This window comes from Carcharodon carcharias, chromosome 19 (assembly GCF_017639515.1).
Source record: "Carcharodon carcharias isolate sCarCar2 chromosome 19, sCarCar2.pri, whole genome shotgun sequence".
NCBI lineage: Eukaryota > Metazoa > Chordata > Chondrichthyes > Lamniformes > Lamnidae > Carcharodon > Carcharodon carcharias.
Window position 1 is genome coordinate 41,097,113 of NC_054485.1, and position 18,332 is coordinate 41,115,444.

At 41.2% G+C, this 18,332-nt stretch overlaps 1 protein-coding gene across 1 annotated transcript in view; it reads right to left on the reverse strand.

Annotated features, from left to right (window-relative positions):
* The window catches only part of csmd2 (CUB and Sushi multiple domains 2), a 736,338-nt gene that overhangs the window by 515,867 nt on the left and 202,139 nt on the right, over positions 1 to 18,332 (reverse strand). Inside the window, exons 8-9 of the mRNA XM_041212915.1 lie at positions 16,248 to 16,430; positions 12,940 to 13,266 (exon numbers count right to left, since the gene is read on the reverse strand). Coding sequence (XP_041068849.1) covers positions 12,940 to 13,266; positions 16,248 to 16,430 — 510 coding nt within the window. The remainder of the gene's footprint in view (positions 1 to 12,939; positions 13,267 to 16,247; positions 16,431 to 18,332) is intronic.

Consider the following 18,332-nt stretch of genomic DNA (forward strand, 5'->3'; position numbering starts at 1 on the left):
ATTAAGTTCTTCCTCTTGCCAACCATAATGGAGGCCTGACCCACTATGCTGATAAGAAAGCCATCTCCATTGTTATTTCAGTTGTGGAGCATTGTTCATTTCTTCTCTGAATAATTCCATTGTCATTCCACACAGACTTGTAGATTACATTCGAAAAACAAACTTAATTGATACAAAAGGTCAAGACCAACTGCAATCTTCGAGTCAAGAAGGGCCCCATGGTGGGAAGATAATTGGATGAATGTGGTGGTGGGTGGTGGGGGTGGGTGTAAGGAAGAGGAGACAGAGAAGGGGAGGACGGGGGAATGTGGAAGTAAAAGGTGAGGTATGGGTCAAAGGGGAAGGAGAGGGAAAAGTGAGAAGCAAGAGGGAGGAGAAGAGGAAGGTAGGAGGGAAAAAGGGAAAAAATGTAAAAAGGAGGGAAAGGGGACAAACAGGGGAAAGAGAACAGTGAGAGGAGAGGGAAGGACAGAGAGAGAAAGGACAAGGAAGAAAAGGAGATGGGATGAAGAACGGGAAGAGAAACACAGATGGGAAAGTAGGGGAGGAATTGGTACAGGAGTGAGAGGGGGAAATTTAGGAACCTAGCACAATAGCAAAGGAGGAGGGTAAGCATGACAGTAGGTTTGGGGGGTGGTTATGACGGCGGGGGGGGGGGGGTGCAGGGGGCAGTGTGCAGAGCATGAGAGGAGATAATTGACAAGGGTCTACACTACATTATAAAATATTTATAACACAGAGACAGGCCATTCCGCTCAACAGATCAATGCTGGCATTTATGCTGCACACGAATTTCCTCCACTCTTCTTCACCTAACTCCGTTCAGATACTCTTCCATTCCTTTCTCCCTCATGTGCATTAAAGTGATCAAAATTCTCATTTCCCATATTTCTTTCAAAATTCACACTTCTTCACTATGCAACTTAAGGATAACACAGTTCATATAATTTCTGAGATAGCATTATGGATTTCAAGAGCAAGTTTGTGAGACGTACTTCCAAAGGGGCAGAATAATATGTCACAATGCAGGAGTTCATTACATCAAAAAACCAAGTGCTGGGGTCAGAGGCCAGGGAGTGTCCATGGCAACACGAACATGATTTCTTGTTCCATTGAATGGTGGGGCTGGGAACTGGAGGCAAACAAACGGCTAATGAAGGTCTCATCATTTGCACTGAGGCCAACTTCTCATTGGATTTGAGGTTCAGGAGTGCATCTCCATGATAGCCACCAAGAGGTTATAAGAACAGATCATGGGGGTGGAAAAGACTCGAGCAGAGATTATGCCATTGAGGCATGTTTCCTTTGGAGGAAGAGGTGGCTAAGGTGGGCTGAACAGCAATGCTTTGCCCTTTGAAAGGGAAGCCAATGAGGGAATTGATTAACCACAAGTCAAGAGAGAGCGTGACTTATTTATTAGCTGAAAGAGCAGGGTGCAAGGAAGATCAATGCCAAACAGGAGATTTGGTACTTGGATCAAACAACAGGAGAGAGACATTAACCCAGAGGGAAGAATGAAAATAATTAAGGAAAGAAAATTCAAAGAGGGGAAACAAAATAAAGGTACCACATTTAATTCATACTTAAATTCAGAATAAGGGTCATCCAAAAACAAAAAAACTTTCAGTGGGAAGTGAGACACAGAACTGCAAGTTGCTTCACAGAGCTAACCAGTGGTCACAGCTTCCAAGTACATGAAAAACAGTTTGTTAGCTTTTTCAGGAGCATAGACAGTCACTTTGATAGAAAAAAATATCTTAAAAACATGATAGGACACATATAACGAGATGCAGCATATGTGTTAGCATAATTAGCATTTAAAATCCCATAGGTCCTTGAATAGAAAGTTGACAGGTTATATATTGAGTTAATGATATATGGAGCATTAATGGTCCTTGTTTTTAATGAGTATTTTGCACAGTTTGAGCATGCATTTTAGCAGAATTCTGCTCTCACTTTGAATAACCGTGGAGTAAAACTGACTGTGACTTGCCAGGAATAAAATCCTAAATAGCTCATCAGTTCTTGAGTCATAGAGGCAACTCCTTTTGCAGCAGAAAGTATTACTAGTCAATAGGGACATACCTACAAACTGTGCCATCTACTGGAGCCACATTCCTTTAATGTGTTTCATATAATTTAATATAGTGCCACTATCTCTATTTTGAGGCTGGCACTGTCCACCAAATTTCAAAACAAGTATTTTTGACAGATCCAATAAAGTACCACTTGAGAAAACTATCCTTAATATAAATTCACCATTTCCTTGTGAAGATATTTCTATGGAAAGCTCAATTAAATACTTTTGGAGGCTTTATCCAATTGCATTCACGGTCATTTCCCTTTCTATCCTCTTATTTTCCTTTCTCCCTTGATTGCAGCTCCACACCTTTTCTCAGCCACTATTAGATTTCACCACCTGTTAGTTGTTACAGTGCAACAGCATGTGATTCGCCAAATTGTGCAGAGTGATTATTTTCTTGCTTTCAGTGACTAGATGACAATGTGACCCACAGAATTCAAGTTAATTGATGTTCTACTATTGCATTATAATTGCACAAAGAGGACCAGAATAACATAGGAACAAGTTGCTTCTGAGATCCATTCTGTGGCTGTCCAAGGTCACAGGCTACATATAGCTGTAACAGCTCCAGTATGACACATTGTCAATTCAATAACATTGGGCCAAATCTTGCTGGAGCGGGATACCTCATGGTATGCATCATTGCTTAGACTTTTCTGTACCCTTCAGCTTGAATATATTTTGCATTGGAACCTCCTGGAAGTGCAAGTTGGGAATGGCTCGATGAGGGCAACAAGTGAACGATGAGACCAATCACGTACATCCTCAAGCAAGGAGATTTAAAAATTGAGAAAGAAACACAGAAAAAATGGAGAAGGAGGGCAAAGTTAAAGTCAAATCAGGTACAAAAATTCAAAATAAAGAGAGGGAATAGTGGGAAGAGTGTCCTGAAGTCAGTTCTTGTTGAAAATAACAAGTGACATCACAAGACAATGCGAGAGAGCAGCGGAGAGATCAGAAACAGCGCGAGTGCTGGGAAGCTTCAAAAAGGTGACATTAGCACAAAGGTGAGAGCTGATTGGTGAGTAGTGGGTAAGTGTTTTTCTCCAGTTTAAAATAGATTAAGCTAAAGAAAGGTAAGAGTTCTAGTTTTTATTTAAAGTACATATATAATTTATCTATTTTTACTGTATTTAACTTAAAGGGATTTTTTTTCAACTGTGGCAGGGCAGCTTAGTCCCATGTTTTATGCCACTTGCAACATGTGGGAAGTCCTAGACGCTCCTTGCGCTCTGACCGACCACGTGTGCAAGAAGTGCCACCAGCTGGAGCTACTTGAACTCCGAGTTTCGGAGCTTGAGTGGCAGCTGGAGACACTGAAGTGCATCTGCAAGGCTGAGAGTTTCGTGGATAGCATGTTTTTAGACGTGGTCGCCCCACAGTTTACAGAAGTGCAGACAGAGAGGGAATGGGTGACCATCAGTCAGAAGAAAGTTGTCAGGCTGGTAGTCAGGAAACCCCCAAGAACCGTTTTTCTGTGTTGAAAAACAGTGAGAGTGATGGTTCCTCTGGGGAGTGCAGCCACGCTCATGGCACTGTGAGCGGCTCAGCTGCACAGGGCGGGAGGAAAAAGAGGGGAAGAGCAATAGTGGTGGGAGACTCGATTGTAAGGGGAACAGGCAGACATTTCTGCAGCCATAGACGTGACTCCAGGATGGTAAATTTCTTCCCTGGTGCCAGGGTCAAGGATGTCACTGAAGGGCTGCAGGGCATTCTAAAGGGGGAGGGCAAACAGCAGAGATCATGGTACATATTGGTACCAATGACATAGGTAGAAAGAGGGGTGAGGTCCTGCAAGCAGAATTTAGGGAGCTAGGAAACAGATTAAAAAACAGGGCCTCAAAGGTAGTAATCTCTGGATCACTTCCAGAGCCACGCGCTAGTGAGTATAGAAATAGGAGATTAGTCTAGATGAATGTGTGGCTGGAGAGATGATGCAGGAGGGAGGGCTTTAGATTTCTGGGGTATTGGGATTGTTTCTGTGTGCTGTGGGACCTATACAAGGCGGATGGGTTGCACCTGAACCAGAATGGGACCAACATCCTTGTGGGGACGTTTGCTTGTGCTTTTGGGGAGGATTTAAGCTAACTTGGTAGGGGGCTGGGATCCTGAGAAAAAATTTAGGAGGGGGAGATGCACAGCCAAAATTAGAAGAGAAAGCAAGTGAGTCTGGAAGGCATAGAAATTATAGGCCAGTTAAGGCACAAGGGAGTTTGGCAAGGTTGGATGGTATTTACCTTAATGCAAGGAGTCTGACGAATAAAGCAGATGAGTTGAGGGCACAAGTTAATACATGGAAATATAGTGTCATTGCTGTCACAAAGACATGTTTGAGAGAGGGGCAGGATTGGCAGCTCATTATTCCAGGATATAAGGTCTTCAGACGAGACAGGGAAGGAAGTAAAAGAGGAGAGGATATCACTATACTGATCAAAGAATCAATTACAGCAGTAAGGAGGGATGACATCTTAGAAGACCCCTCAAATGAAGTCATCTGGGTAGAACTGAAAAACAAAAAAGGAGCAATCACATTGCTGGGAGTGCACTACAGGCCTGCTAACAGTCAAAGAAAAATAGAAGAGCAGATATGTAGGCAAATTTCAAATAAGTGTAAAAATAATAGGGTAGTAATAGTGGAGGATTTCAACTTCCCCAACATTAACTGGGTTAGTCATAGTGTGATAGGTTTAGAGGGAGTGGAATTCTTAAAATGCATCCAGGAGAGCTTTTTAAGCCAGTACGTAGAAGGTCTGACAAGAGAAGGGGCAGTCCTGGATTTAATTTTAGGGAATGAAGCCGGGCAAGTGTAGAGGTATCAGTGGGGGTGCATTGTGCAGATAGTGATCATAACTCCATTAGATTCAAGGTTGTTATGGAAAAGGACAAGGAAGGGCCAGGAATCAGAGTTCTAAATTGGGGGAAGGCCGATTTTAATAAGATCGGATATGATTTGGCCAGAGTGGACTGGGTGGAGGTACTTTTAGGTAAATCTGCATCAAGACAGTGGGACTCATTCAAGATAGAAATAGGGAGTGTACAGAGCCAACATATTCCAGTGAAGTTAATAGGTAGTACCAACACATTCAAGGAACCCTGAATGTTGAGGGATATACAGGATTGGATAAAGAGAGAAAGGGAGGCACACGGCAGATACCAAGGGCTCAAAACAGCGGAAGCCCTAGAGGAGTATAGAATTTGTAGGGAGGATCTTAAAAAGGAAATTAGGAGAGCAAAAAAGGGCATCAAAAAACATTAGCAGGTAAAATAAAGGAAAATCCAAAGTTTTTTACAAGTACATTAAGAGTAAGAAGATAACTAGGAAAAGAGTAGAGCCCATTAAGAACCACAGTGGTAATTTGTGTTTGGAGCCAGAAAACATAGGTAGGGTTCTAAATGAATACTTTAAGTTGGTGTTCATAAGGGAGAGGGATGACGTGGGTATGGAAATCAGGCAGAAGGATGGTGATATAATTAAAGAAATTAGCATAGAAATGGAAGAGGTTCTAAATGGTCTGGCAGGCTTAAAAGTAGATAAATCTCCAGGCCTGGATGAAATATATCCCAGGCTGTTGAGTGAGGCAAGGGAGGAGATAGCAGGAGTGCTGGCAATAATTTTAAATACCTCTCTGGTCACAGGAGGGCTGCCAGACGATCGGAGGACAGCCAATGTGGTACCGTTATTCAAGAAGGAGGAAGGGATAAACCAGGGAACTACAGGCCAGTCGGTCTAACCTCAGTGGTGGGGAAACTATTGGAAGCAATTCTGAGGGACAGAATTAATCTACACTTGGTGAGGCAGTGATTAATCAAGGACAGTCAGCATGGTTTTGTTAAGGGCATGTCATGTCTGACCAATTTGATTGAATTTTTCGAAGAGGTGACCAGGTGTGTAGATGAGAGCAATGCATTTGATGTAGTCTACTTGGACTTAGGTAAGGCTTTTGATAAGGTCCCACATGGGAGACTGATAATGAAGGTAAGAGCCCATGGGACCCAAGGCAATTTGGCAAATTGGATCCAGAATTGGCTGAGTGGCAGGAAGCAGAGGGTGATGGTCAAGGGGTGTTTTTGTGACTAGATGCCTGTGTCCAGTGGGGTTCCACAAGAATTGGTGTTGGGTCCCTTGCAGTTTGTGGTATATATGAACGATTTAGACTTGAATGTAGGAGGGTTGATCAGTAAGTTTGTGGATGATACGAAAATTCGTGGGATGGTAAATAGTGAGGAGGATAGCTTTAGATTACAGGAGGATATAGATGGGCTGGTCAGATGGGCTGATCAGTGGCAAATGGAATTTAATCCGGATAAGCGTGAGGTGATGCACCTGGGCAGGAGAAACAAGGCGTGGGAATACACGATGAATGGTGTGATCCTGGAAAGCACCAAAGATCAGGGGGACCTTGGTGTGCATATCCATTGGTCCCTTCAGGTAGATATGTTGAAGAAGGCATATGGGATACTTGCCTTTATTAGCCGAGGCATAGAATATAAGAGCAAGGAGGTTATGCTGGAACTGTCGCCGGTTAGGCCACAGCTTTGGCCAGTGGCTGTCCTCCGGTCCTCTGGCAGCCCTCCTGTGACCAGAGAGGTATTTAAAATTATTGCCAGCACTCCTGCTATCTCCGCCCTTGCCTCACTCAACAGCCTGAGATACATTTCATCTAGGCCTGGAGATTTATCTACTTTTATGCCTGCCAGACCATTTAGAACCTCTTCCATTTCTATGCTAATTTCTTTAATTATATCACAGTCCTTCTGCCTGATTTCCATACCCATGTCGTCCCTCTTCCTTATGAACACTGACACAAGGTATTCATTTAGAATCCCACCTACGTCTTCTGGCTCCAAACACAAATTACCACTGTGGTGCTTAATGGAATCTGCATTATAGGAAAGTTATGACTGCACTAGAGAGTGCAGCGAAGATTTGCCAGGATGTTGCCTGGGCTGGAGAATTTTAGTTATGAGGAGAGATTGGATAGACTGGGGTTATTTTCTCTGGAGCAGAGGAGATTGAGGGGAGTCATGATTGAGGTGTATAAAATTATGAGGGACATAGATAGGGTAGATAGGAAGGAACTTTTTCCCTTGGTGGAGGGATCAATAACTAGGGGGCATAGATTTAAGGTAAGGGGCAGGAGGTTTAGAGGGGATGTGAGGAAGAAATTTTTTCACCCAGAGGGTGGTGGGAATCTGGAACTCTCTGCCTGAAAGGTCGCTAGAGACAGAAACCCTCATAACATTTAAGTGGTATTTGGATGTGCACTTGCGATGCCATGACATACAAGGCTATGGGCCTAGTGCTGGAAAATGGAATTAGAATAGTTAGTTACTTGTTTGACCGGCATAGACTCAGTGGGCTGAAGGGCCTTTTTCTGTGCTGTAGACCTCTATGACTCTAAAAGAAAATTGAATTAAGAGAGAAGGAAGAGACAGTAAGGAAAAGTATGAATGAATATTGGTGAGCTTTCTACTACTTCTCTCATGACACAACCTATTTTAAGGTTGGCTTGTAGATTTATCTGGAACCAAGTGGGAGAAATTGCAAACCCCAGTGAATGATCTGAACCATCAATGTTAGAACAGACATCATGTTGAATCATTGTTGGTTGTATTTTCAAAGTTAACAAGGATGCGTTGACAATAATAGTTATACTATTGGGCAAAGCATTAAACAAGAAATAATTGGGGCCTGTAACAAATGCAAAACAATAATCATGGGGATATAAATCTTCATATGGTTTGGACAAATCAAATGGGCCAAGTCTAGAAGATGAGCTTTTGGAATGCTTTTGTGACCAGTTTCCTGAAACAATATGTTGTGGAACCAACTAGGGATAAAGCTATTTTACATCTAGTATTGTGCACTGAGGCAGGGTTAATTAGTAATATCATAATAAAAGATCCTCTGGGTAAATGTGATCATGATTCAAATGAATTACATATTAATTTTGAAAGTAGCATGCTCCAGTTCCAAATAAGGATTTTAAATTAAACAAAGCCAATTATATAGGTATAAAGGTAGAGCTGGCGGAAGTTGATTGGTAAATAGGCTAAAAGCTATAGCAGTAAAGAAACAGTGGGAAACATCTAAAGAAACAATACAAAACAATTCAGAATTCAACAAAAATACATTCCATTAAAAAAAACTCAGCAAGAAAGATCTATCTATTGCTTACTAAGAAAATTAAGAGTATTACTAGATTAAAAGAAGAGATTTATAAAGTTGTTTGGAATAATAGTAAGCCTGGGGATTGGGAGTGTTTTAAAAACCGGCAAAGGGTGACCAAAAAGTTGATAAAAAGGGGAAAATAGAATGAGTGTAAATTAACCAGAAATATGAATGCATATTTGTAAGAGCTTTTACAAGTACATAAAAAAAGGAGAGTAGTTAAAGTAAACATTGATCCATTAGAGGCAGGAACACGAGAAACTATCATGGGGATGAGGAAATGGCAGAAACAATGAGCAGATATGTTGTGTCTATCTTCACAGCACAAAACACAAGTTGGCATCAATACTTGAGTTATAGTCGATCTTATGTGGAAGTCAGCCCTGCCTTTTGGCCCAAAAATCCTTAATTTTTCACATGCCTTTTGCTAGTTTTGGGAGCAAGTTTGGTGGGAACAGTCCAATGAGCTTTTTTCCACAATGGCTCTTTTCTCATTTAAACTGTCGGAAGTAGATAGCCTGATAGATAGCAGTTCCCTGTTGAATTCAGAACCATGGCCAGCAACCACTGAGACTTGGGAGTTCCCAAGAACTGGCATGGTTTCAAAACCCCCACCCAAAAATATTACTCATGTATAAGTTGACCCCCTACATTTTACTTAAAAATTTGGTCTCAAAAACTCAACTTTTATACAAACCCCAGAATGAGAAGGTGATTAAGGGGCTAATAAGAATGGGGAACTTATCTAACATCAGGAGAGAAAAAGTATTGGAGAAACTTAAAGGGCTAAAAGCTGCAAATCTCTGGGACATAATGGGTTCTAAAAGATATAGGGCAGCACTGCTTATGATTTTCCAAATTTCCCTAGATTCTAGAACAACCCCAGCAGATTGGAAGTTAGTAAATGTAACACTGATATTCAAGAAATGAGGAAGAGAGAAAACAAGAAACTACAGATCTGTTAGCCTGACGTCAGACATCAGGAAATTTCTGGAACCTATTATTAGAGAAGTTCTAACAATGCATTTAAAAGACCAAAGTATGTTTGGACAAAATTAATGCAGTTTTATGAAAAGGTAAATCCTGTTGGATAAATTCATCGGTGTTTTTTGAGATGCATCCAGTATGGTCGATAAAGAGGAACCAATGCATCTAGTATACTTGGATTCCAAAACGTTTGATAAGGTGCCACATAAAATATTAATATGCATGATAAAAGCTCATAGAGTTGGGGGTAATGTATCAGTATGTATGGAGGATTGTAAACATCAAAATAAGGATGGAATGTATGCCTTTAAAATGGGAACAGAATTATATCTGCATGCCTCAGTCCAATTATTTCTACCCTCAAACCTGCCCTTCACCTGAATATGGAACCGCCCCCCCCTCCCTGTGTAGCATTACACAAGATCAATTAGAATCTATTTTTTATTCCTTATTAGTATCGGGGGGTTTCAGTGTGATGTATTCAGACTCTTTACTTTCATTTTAATCAGTCTGCAAATTCAAGCCATTGAAGCATTTCTCTACATTTTTTTTCTATATATTCCTGTTTATTGACAACTCTCGCAATGCCATTATGTTGTTTTGATGAAAGGTAATCAACCTAAACCACTAACTCTGTTTCTCTCTCCACAGATGAAGTCAAATCTGCCGAGTATTTAAAGCTTTTTCTGTATTTTGTGTCTATCTTGCTTGTTCCTCACTCCTCTCTCACTATTGTTTCACCTCCTCCCTGGGAATCAGAGGAATTTTGTTAAGGCTTGGTCCAGGGGCTACCAAAAGCTTGCCAGTAACTTTGTTACTTTTCACTTGTGAGCCTATAGAGCTGCCTGCTGGTAGTTTACTTAACCCTGAAAGACTCTGCAGCTGGTCCCAATCATGTGCTCACTGGATTTCCAGCAATTAGAATTGGAGTTGTACAGTTAACATTCCTTTTCCTTGCACAGAGCAGTAGTAATATCCTCACTGAGATCAGTTAACTTGATCCAAACTTCAGACTGCCTGGTCTGTTTGGCTCAGCATCACATCACATGCTACATCTACCCACTAAGTCACTGAGGAAGCTTCACTGGCATAAAGCTATCTCACTGTTTGGTTTGGTTTTGATGCTATGAGTGATTTGCCCTTTTGAAGAGGCACTCTGGATCTGCAAGATCAGCTGTCAGCACCAGCAGCAAATAAGTAAAAAAGGGCACAACACTCTGTGGCTTAATTGCAGCCCAATTAAGAAGTGCACACCACATTCTGTGACTGCAGCTTTGAGTGACTGTCATGATGAATTTTCCTCACAGCAACCATGGCAATCTGTCACAATTTCTAGCCTGACGCATAGCAATGAGGAATTGAAGAAATTACAAAGCTGTTCAACTGTGATTAACCAAGACTTTGGAAGTCCGCTACATATGGAAAATAAATAATTTTAACGTACATTCTACAATTTTTGTAGTGAAATCAAAACATAGTATTTGAAAAAGATACTTCCCTTACAGATTTGACATTGTTGCATGCTTCTCTGGGTGATGTGATCTTTTCAGGACATTTCATTCATTACCTTGTGCAAATACTATTCAGTATTTTTTTAAAGACATGAAGTTTAATTCTCATGAAATTAAAACCATTTCACAAAAAGACAAACTTGCTTTTTTCAGATATTGACAGAGGAATCCATGCCAGTTTGATATGTACATAAGGAGCACATACTGCAAACGAGTCTCCTGGCCTTGCTCTCACATATAGGCTATATCTACATTGGGCACTGCCATTGCCCAGCACACTGTTGATTACAGAACGACAAGCCTGGCTGGCTCATCGATATGGTCCATCACTAGAGGCTTGATTGTTTTCAACTTAGGTTTGATCACTTGAATTTCTGCACTCAAATTACATATTAAAAGCGCTGCATTTATATGGCACTTTTCACAACTGCCATATGAAACAAAGGGCTTTACGGCCAATGGAGTACTTCAGAAGTGCGGGCACTATTGTAGTGTAGGAAAGACTGCAGCCAGTTTGCGCACAGCAATATCCTGCAAATAGCAATGTGAAAACGACTAGATAATCTATTTTTTTATGTTGATTGAGGGATAAGTAATATCAAGGACACCAGGGGATAAAACCGATGCTCGTTTTTGAAAGTGTCCTGCGATCTTTCACATCTAGCAGAGGAGGCAGATGGGGCCTTGGTTTAATGTCTCATCCGAAAGACAGCATCTCAGACAGTGCGCTACTCCCTCACGAGAGTGTTAGCCTTGATTTTTGTGCTCTTGCTCAGGGGTGGGCTTGAACCTTAAGTCTTGTGACTGAGAGGTGAGGATGCTGCCAGCTGAACCACAGCTGACACCCAGTGAAATCAAAGTCCAAGACTGGATATTGGTGAAGCAGACAAAACAGAGACAGTTGGAGTTGGGGGTTGTTGAGAGAACTAGTGGAGAGATAGAGCTGACAGTCACCAGCATCCATGTGGAAGATGACCCCATATCTATGGATGATGTCACCGAGGGGCAGCGCATAGATGAAGAAATAGAGGAGAGCAGGGATCAGTCTTTATGGAATTTCAAAGATCCCCAAAAGGAATGGGTCTAAAGACAATCTGCTACTTAATGATTTGCTATTTAACTGCCCAGTGTGAGTCTTCCAATGTCTTCTTGTATTTTGTTGCATTGTTCCTCAGTGTTAGCTATACTCGCCAATTTGATATTGCTTATGCTTATTTTTAAGTCCAGATCATTTATGTAAATTAAGAGTAACAGCGGTTTCAGCACAAATCCTTGCAAAATGCTACCATCCCACCAAAGATGATCTTTATAAAAAAGTTTATTAGCATATTTAACACAGCGTCTCAGTGCAATAGGGATCTTGATTTCAATTTAACCGCTGCCTTGTGGGTTTCCCAGAGTTCAGGAATACCGGCAGCGAAATGGATCTGGGAATTCTCATCTCATGGAGCTTTTATAGCACTCCTTAACAACTAACCTTTGGCCTCCCTTCTGCTGATCATGACCTCTCTCTCCCCCTGCCATTGACTGTTGACCGCAACACCCAAGTCCCAATCTGCAGCTTGCTATCCTCCAGATTGCCCGTGGATTTCCCCTTTCTGGACATCGTTATGAATTTGGTGCTAAGTCCAGGGAAACTGCAGGAATGCAACCGCAATGAAGTCAGCAAGCAGAGTATGTAACCAATCACATTGAAGTATTCTCATGGATAGCAAACCAGAAAATAAAATGCACTGATTATCCATCACTTTTTAATATCACTTTACAGAAAGCAAAATAAAGATGGGAACATACACATGGGAGTTCCCACAAGCTGTCAATTTGGCCAGCTGTTAGACAAAAAGTCAAACTAAAAGATTATAACGAATCTTAAATTCAGCAGGACCTTTATGGCTTCAGTCTTGTCAGGTACTTTGGCCACTTTTGGCCTTCCCTGCCTCCTTGCCACCTCCCCATCAATATCAAGACATCAGTTGCAGCACTGGCACGTTCTGCATGCTTGCATTTTAAACTGCAGTTCATTGCATTCCTCAACAACAGAAGGGCAAAGGTATTGATTGCTTTGTTTTGATGAACGTTGTTATTCTTATATACCTGTTGTGATAGATTTCTCAAATAGATTTTCATGTAACTTGCTCAAATGTGCTGCCTGCAGGTAAGAAAAGAGATGGATCGCTCCTACTTACTCGTGAAAGTGATGTTAAATCCTCGAGCAGCTGTGGAGTGATCTGTCAGGAATTCTAAACGTGATACATGGCCACTGCTGGTCAAAGGAGAAGGGATTTTGTTTCCCGAGAAAGTTCCCAAGACAGGCGATTCAGGATTTAACCCATCCTTCACTGACACAAAGTCAAACTGTGGCTCAACATCAAAATCGTTAAAGGCCAGATGAATCCTGCTTTCTGGCTTTGCAATAATCAGCCATACACAATGCATATGGTTGCCATAATCCTCTGGGTAGTTGGGGGATAGCAGAACACCAGATGGAGTTGTAAAATTGAAGAAGCACGAGACTGAAAATAGAATAAAATATTACAGTAATTTAATACTGAACTACAAAGGGCACTTAAATGAATGCATAATGAGACTTTGGAGAATACATGCGCATTTTCATAAAACAATTGAGGATCTTAGCTGCCATTTGCTAAATAGAAAACTGCTAAGCCAAGGATTGATTGGATTAAAATTGTTATTGTCATGTACACTGAAATGTTCAGTCAGCTGAAATGAGATGGCAGCTGGCAGCCAGTGATGTTTAAACAGAAAAAACCCCTAAAAATAAATATGTCATGGCAATTTTCTACTTCATGTAAAGTAGTTACATTTCAGAGTCTGCTGTGCAGGGTAAACAGATTTAAAGTTCATCAGATCCATTACTATTCTTCACCATTTGCCAAGACCACTTAGAATCACACAAGAACTTGCCACCTCCCGGGTCATGATTGCTAACAGGCCGAATTCCAAATATTTCTTCATCCCTTTTACAGATACATCCCGCGGCTCACCTCTAACACTGCCCACATCTAAATCTTTCTCCCCTTTCCTTCCATTCTTGGAAAAAGAAACACCCCAGCCCCTACCACCACTCCCGCTCCCTCATCTGCACCCACGGAAACCCTGAACTATTTCTTTTCTGGTCATCACAAACCACCATTGTGATCAGTTAATTTGCTCAATGGCCACTTTGCCAACAACTTTCAATGTCCTCCTCCCATCTAATTCCATGTTCTTCCATTTCCCTTACTACAACAGCATCAGTTCCATAAGCCCCATTCTAGGATAGATATGACAAATACTATTGCTATGCCTCTCAGCTAACTCTTGCACAGTATTATGCACAAGCATGAAGTTAGCTGCTCCTTGTACACACCCAGCTCTAGGGCCAGGATTTTATGGCCTCACCGCAGTGTGTCTCCCCCCCACAGCGGATGCAGCGAGCCTTTTAAATCTCCATTCAGTTCAGCAGGACCATAACATCCCACCAGGCGGGAGGGGCCGTAAAATCCTGGCCTGTCTCTGCCACTGAATCTAAGGGTTGCATTATATTATCATTTTGCCTCTCTGATCTCAATTTCCAGATGACACAATACTGATCAGCATCAATAATACTGCAACCATTTTGTTGAGTCCTTGCCAAAGCTTTTCTGGCTCCAACTCCATTAGCCCTAAGGCTTCTGAAAAACAACTGAATTACACAGAGGCCCAAAACTTTTTAAAAACTGCACTGAAATGGCACAGAGGTCTTTTTAAGTACATCCCACTGAAATTATCCAGCAATTCATATCAGGCTACTTCAACAGACAGATGCAGACTGTACTAGACTCTGTGCAGGAATTGAGTGGTACATTGCAGTGGAAGTTGCCCTAATTTTCCAAATATAATATGCTCCCAAATATGAAAAGCACCTAGAATTTCATGAATGAATAGTAAAAATTGCCTTATCACCATGTACAATATGGTTCTAGACTTTTGTACTGTTAAGGTCAATGTGTCATTATTCCTGGGGACAAGACAGGCTAGTTGCAAGTGATGGTCATCATCTGTGGCAAGCTGGGAGGCCTGTTTGAGATCGTCGCACTCCCAGGGGATTCTTGCATTGCTTGCCCCTTTCATGTTTTATTATATCATGTACCAACGGGGTCCATGATTATCAAAATAGTCATTGCATAAAAGGCTTTGGATGGCATCCTACTGCATATGATGCTACAGAGCCATAGAGTCATGAGGGCACAAGAAAGGAAACCATTCAGCCCATTGTCTCCATGCTGACTCTCCATAGAGCAATCCAGTCAGTCCCATTCCACCACTCTATTTCCCCAGGCCTGCAAGTTTATTTCCCTCAAGTACCCATCCAATTTCTTTTTGAAATCATTAATCGTCTCTGTTTCCAATTCCTGGGAGACAGCAAGTTCCAGGTCATGAACATTCGCTGCATAAAAACATTCTTCCTTACATTTCCCCATGTATCCCTTGCCCCAAAACCTTAAATCTGTCTCCTCTGGTCTTTGTGCGATCAGTTATTGGGAACAGCTTTTCTTTGTCTACCCTGTCAAAATCTCTCATAATCTTGTACACCCATATCAAATCTCCCCTCAATCTCCTTTGATCCATGAAGAACAACCCCAGCTTCTCAAACCAAACCTTGTAGTTAAAATCACTCATTCCTGGAACCATACTGGTAAATCTCTACTGCACCCTCTCTAGGACCCCTATATGCTTCCTAAAGTGTGATGGACAAAACTGAACGCAATACTGAAGGGTTGTGACCTAACCAAAGTTTTATAAAGGTTCAGCATATCTTCCCTGCTTTTGTATCACTACCTCAATTGTCCTTTGGTGGACTAAAGCCTTGCAATCCCCAGATGGTTTGCCTCAGAGGAGAACTGTCTCCAAGTTGATCCTGAAACAAATGTGACAGGATGCACTGTTCAACCCTCTTGCAAGCAGCGATTTTCATTTGTAACGTCTCCCTTTCCTTGCCAGGCTTCCCATCCTCCTCCCCTTACTCGTCTCTGCCAAAGAACATAAGATTTGTCCTGAGTTCTTCTGTGAACCTAATAAACTGACCTAAACCTTGGGAAAGCTAATCAATCCAAAGAAAATCAACTAAATTCCCTGTGAGGCTCACTCACCGACTGCAATAAAACCCACTTGGATTTGTTACCATGTATAATATGCACCCTAACTTCCAGATCAATTTTTAGCATAAAAAGTGCGCATTATATTCAGAAAGTTATGGTAGCCTTTCACAAAATTTAATTGAAATTTTTTTCGGTCAGTTGCTTGTTGTCTCACTCAGCTGCCATCCTTTAACAGTACATTATAGATCCCACTCTCCCCCTCAGCAATCTAGCCAAGGTTAGCAGAAGGCAGGGCACAAATTTAAGTTGAAATTGACATCTTTAACAAACATAGACATCAATGTGGAAACGTATATATTGTATATATTATAACTACCAGAAGATAAAGACAATGATTGTTTCAGACTACTTACAGACACAGCTTGGTTTCTTGGCTGACCATTGGTTATTCTTCTGGCAAGTAATAGATTTTTGGCCAACAAGTTCAAAAGCAGGCAAGCATTCAAATCTCAAAATGTCACCATGAAGGAATCTTTTTCCCTCTCGCCTTCCATAGGCTGGCGTTCCAGGATCGCTGCAGGTTCCCTGTTCTATCTCTGAAAGTAAAACGTGAAAAATGGAGGAAATATTATTACATAGAAGAAACCATCACCAGGGTATACCTAATTTAAAACTTGCACCTTCATTGAAGTTAGGCCCAGGCTATAAAATGGAGATGCTTCAGTATCTCCCATCCTCTGCCTATAATATATCCAAAGTTGACCAGATTTCCAATCCGTAACACAAGAGCACAAGAATCATCTGTTAGGACACAGTCTCTCTCCTTCTCTCCCCTTCAAACAGAAAATCTCAATGGGCTCGAAACAGTTGGTGAGAACATCATGATGAGATTTTTAAATTTGTGACTATCCTCATTATACCAAGACATCTGGGCTTCTGAATATATTACAACTTTGTTCACAAAGAATTGGCCTGATTTCAGTTCATGGATGAAGTCAATGGCGTGCAGGATATTGTCAATTACAGCAAGGGATTTGACGTCAACTTTATGCTGAATTGCATGAAGCCATAACAGGTCTGCTCTAAACAGAGAACCGTGACATTACAGCTTGAATCTTTGCTATTCAGCAGGAATGGCTTGTATTTGAAAATGGAGAGCACAAACCTTCTCATGTATTTGAAAATACTGAGATCTACTAACATCTGGCTGTTCTTTACATGGAACAGGGCATACTTATCCTAATTGATCCCAGGATGATGGTATGAATCTAGTGAAAAACTGATTCAGGTAAACTCTCGTTATCCCATAACTAGAACTTCAATAATGTCAGACTCATTCCATTTGGAATAAACTGTGGCACTTAATAGAATCGTAGAATGTTGCAGCACAGAAACAGGCCATTTGGCTCATCAAATCTACACTGATGCTACTTTTCATGAAAGCCACCAAGTCTAATTGCCCTCTCTTGCTGGCAAGCTGTATTCTTTGATGTAACTTTTTTTTAGACATTTATCCAATTCCCCTTTATCGAATTTGTGAACCCTGCTGTCCAGTGGAAAGATTCAATCAGGAGCCATGTAATGGCTTCAATCTTTAGCTTTGTTGAGCTACGAAAAGAGGCTACAGCATCAAATCTGCTTTCATTAATTAAAAAAAAAATGCACAAAGGAAGGCGATATGGCCCGAGCTTTAAAATAATACCTTGATTCTTTATGGTGGATGTGGGGAAACCTTTGGATAGAGCTAGAAACACATAAGAAAAGTATTCCACTTGCTCCACCCCCTTTTAAACAGTATAAAATCCATCACATTTCTATTTCTCTTTCACTGTGAAGAAGAGTCATACGGGACTCGAAACAGTAACTCTGTTTCTCTTTCCACAGTTGCTGCCAAATCTGCCAAGTTTCATTTTTTGTCTTTATTTCAGATTCCCAGCATCCGCAGTATTTTGCTTTCATATAAGAAAAAGAGTTCTTGCTGAGGAAGGCACAAGCAAAATATAACTTGAGCTTGAACTTCCTGTTTAGAGGTACTGACTTCTGGGATAGCTTAGAGCAGTGAATGCTAACCTTGTAGTAGCATTAAAAGAAAATTAGATTTGAATTGATCAAGGCATAGAGAAATTTGAGGGAGGACAGAGCTTAAAATAGTTATTCAACATCCTGGAAGAGACATAGATAATTGGGCATGTTTGATGGCCTCAATGGTCTTTCTTCTTCCTACATTCTATGTGCTCTTCTGACACTGAGGCTCCAACTGTACAACAGGATGTTCCAGTAAACAGACAGAATGAAATTAACTCCATTGGATGCGCACGCAGGACCTTTCTCTAGCAGTTTAAAAAAAAGTGCAGGAGATATAGATTTCGATCAAAAACTTCGATTTCTGCACTCTGCTCTTAATCTTATTAATACTAATACTCCAAATCACAGAAAAGATAACACTCCTTCATGTTTTAACCTGACTCATAACCCCATGCCGCATCCATATATGTTAC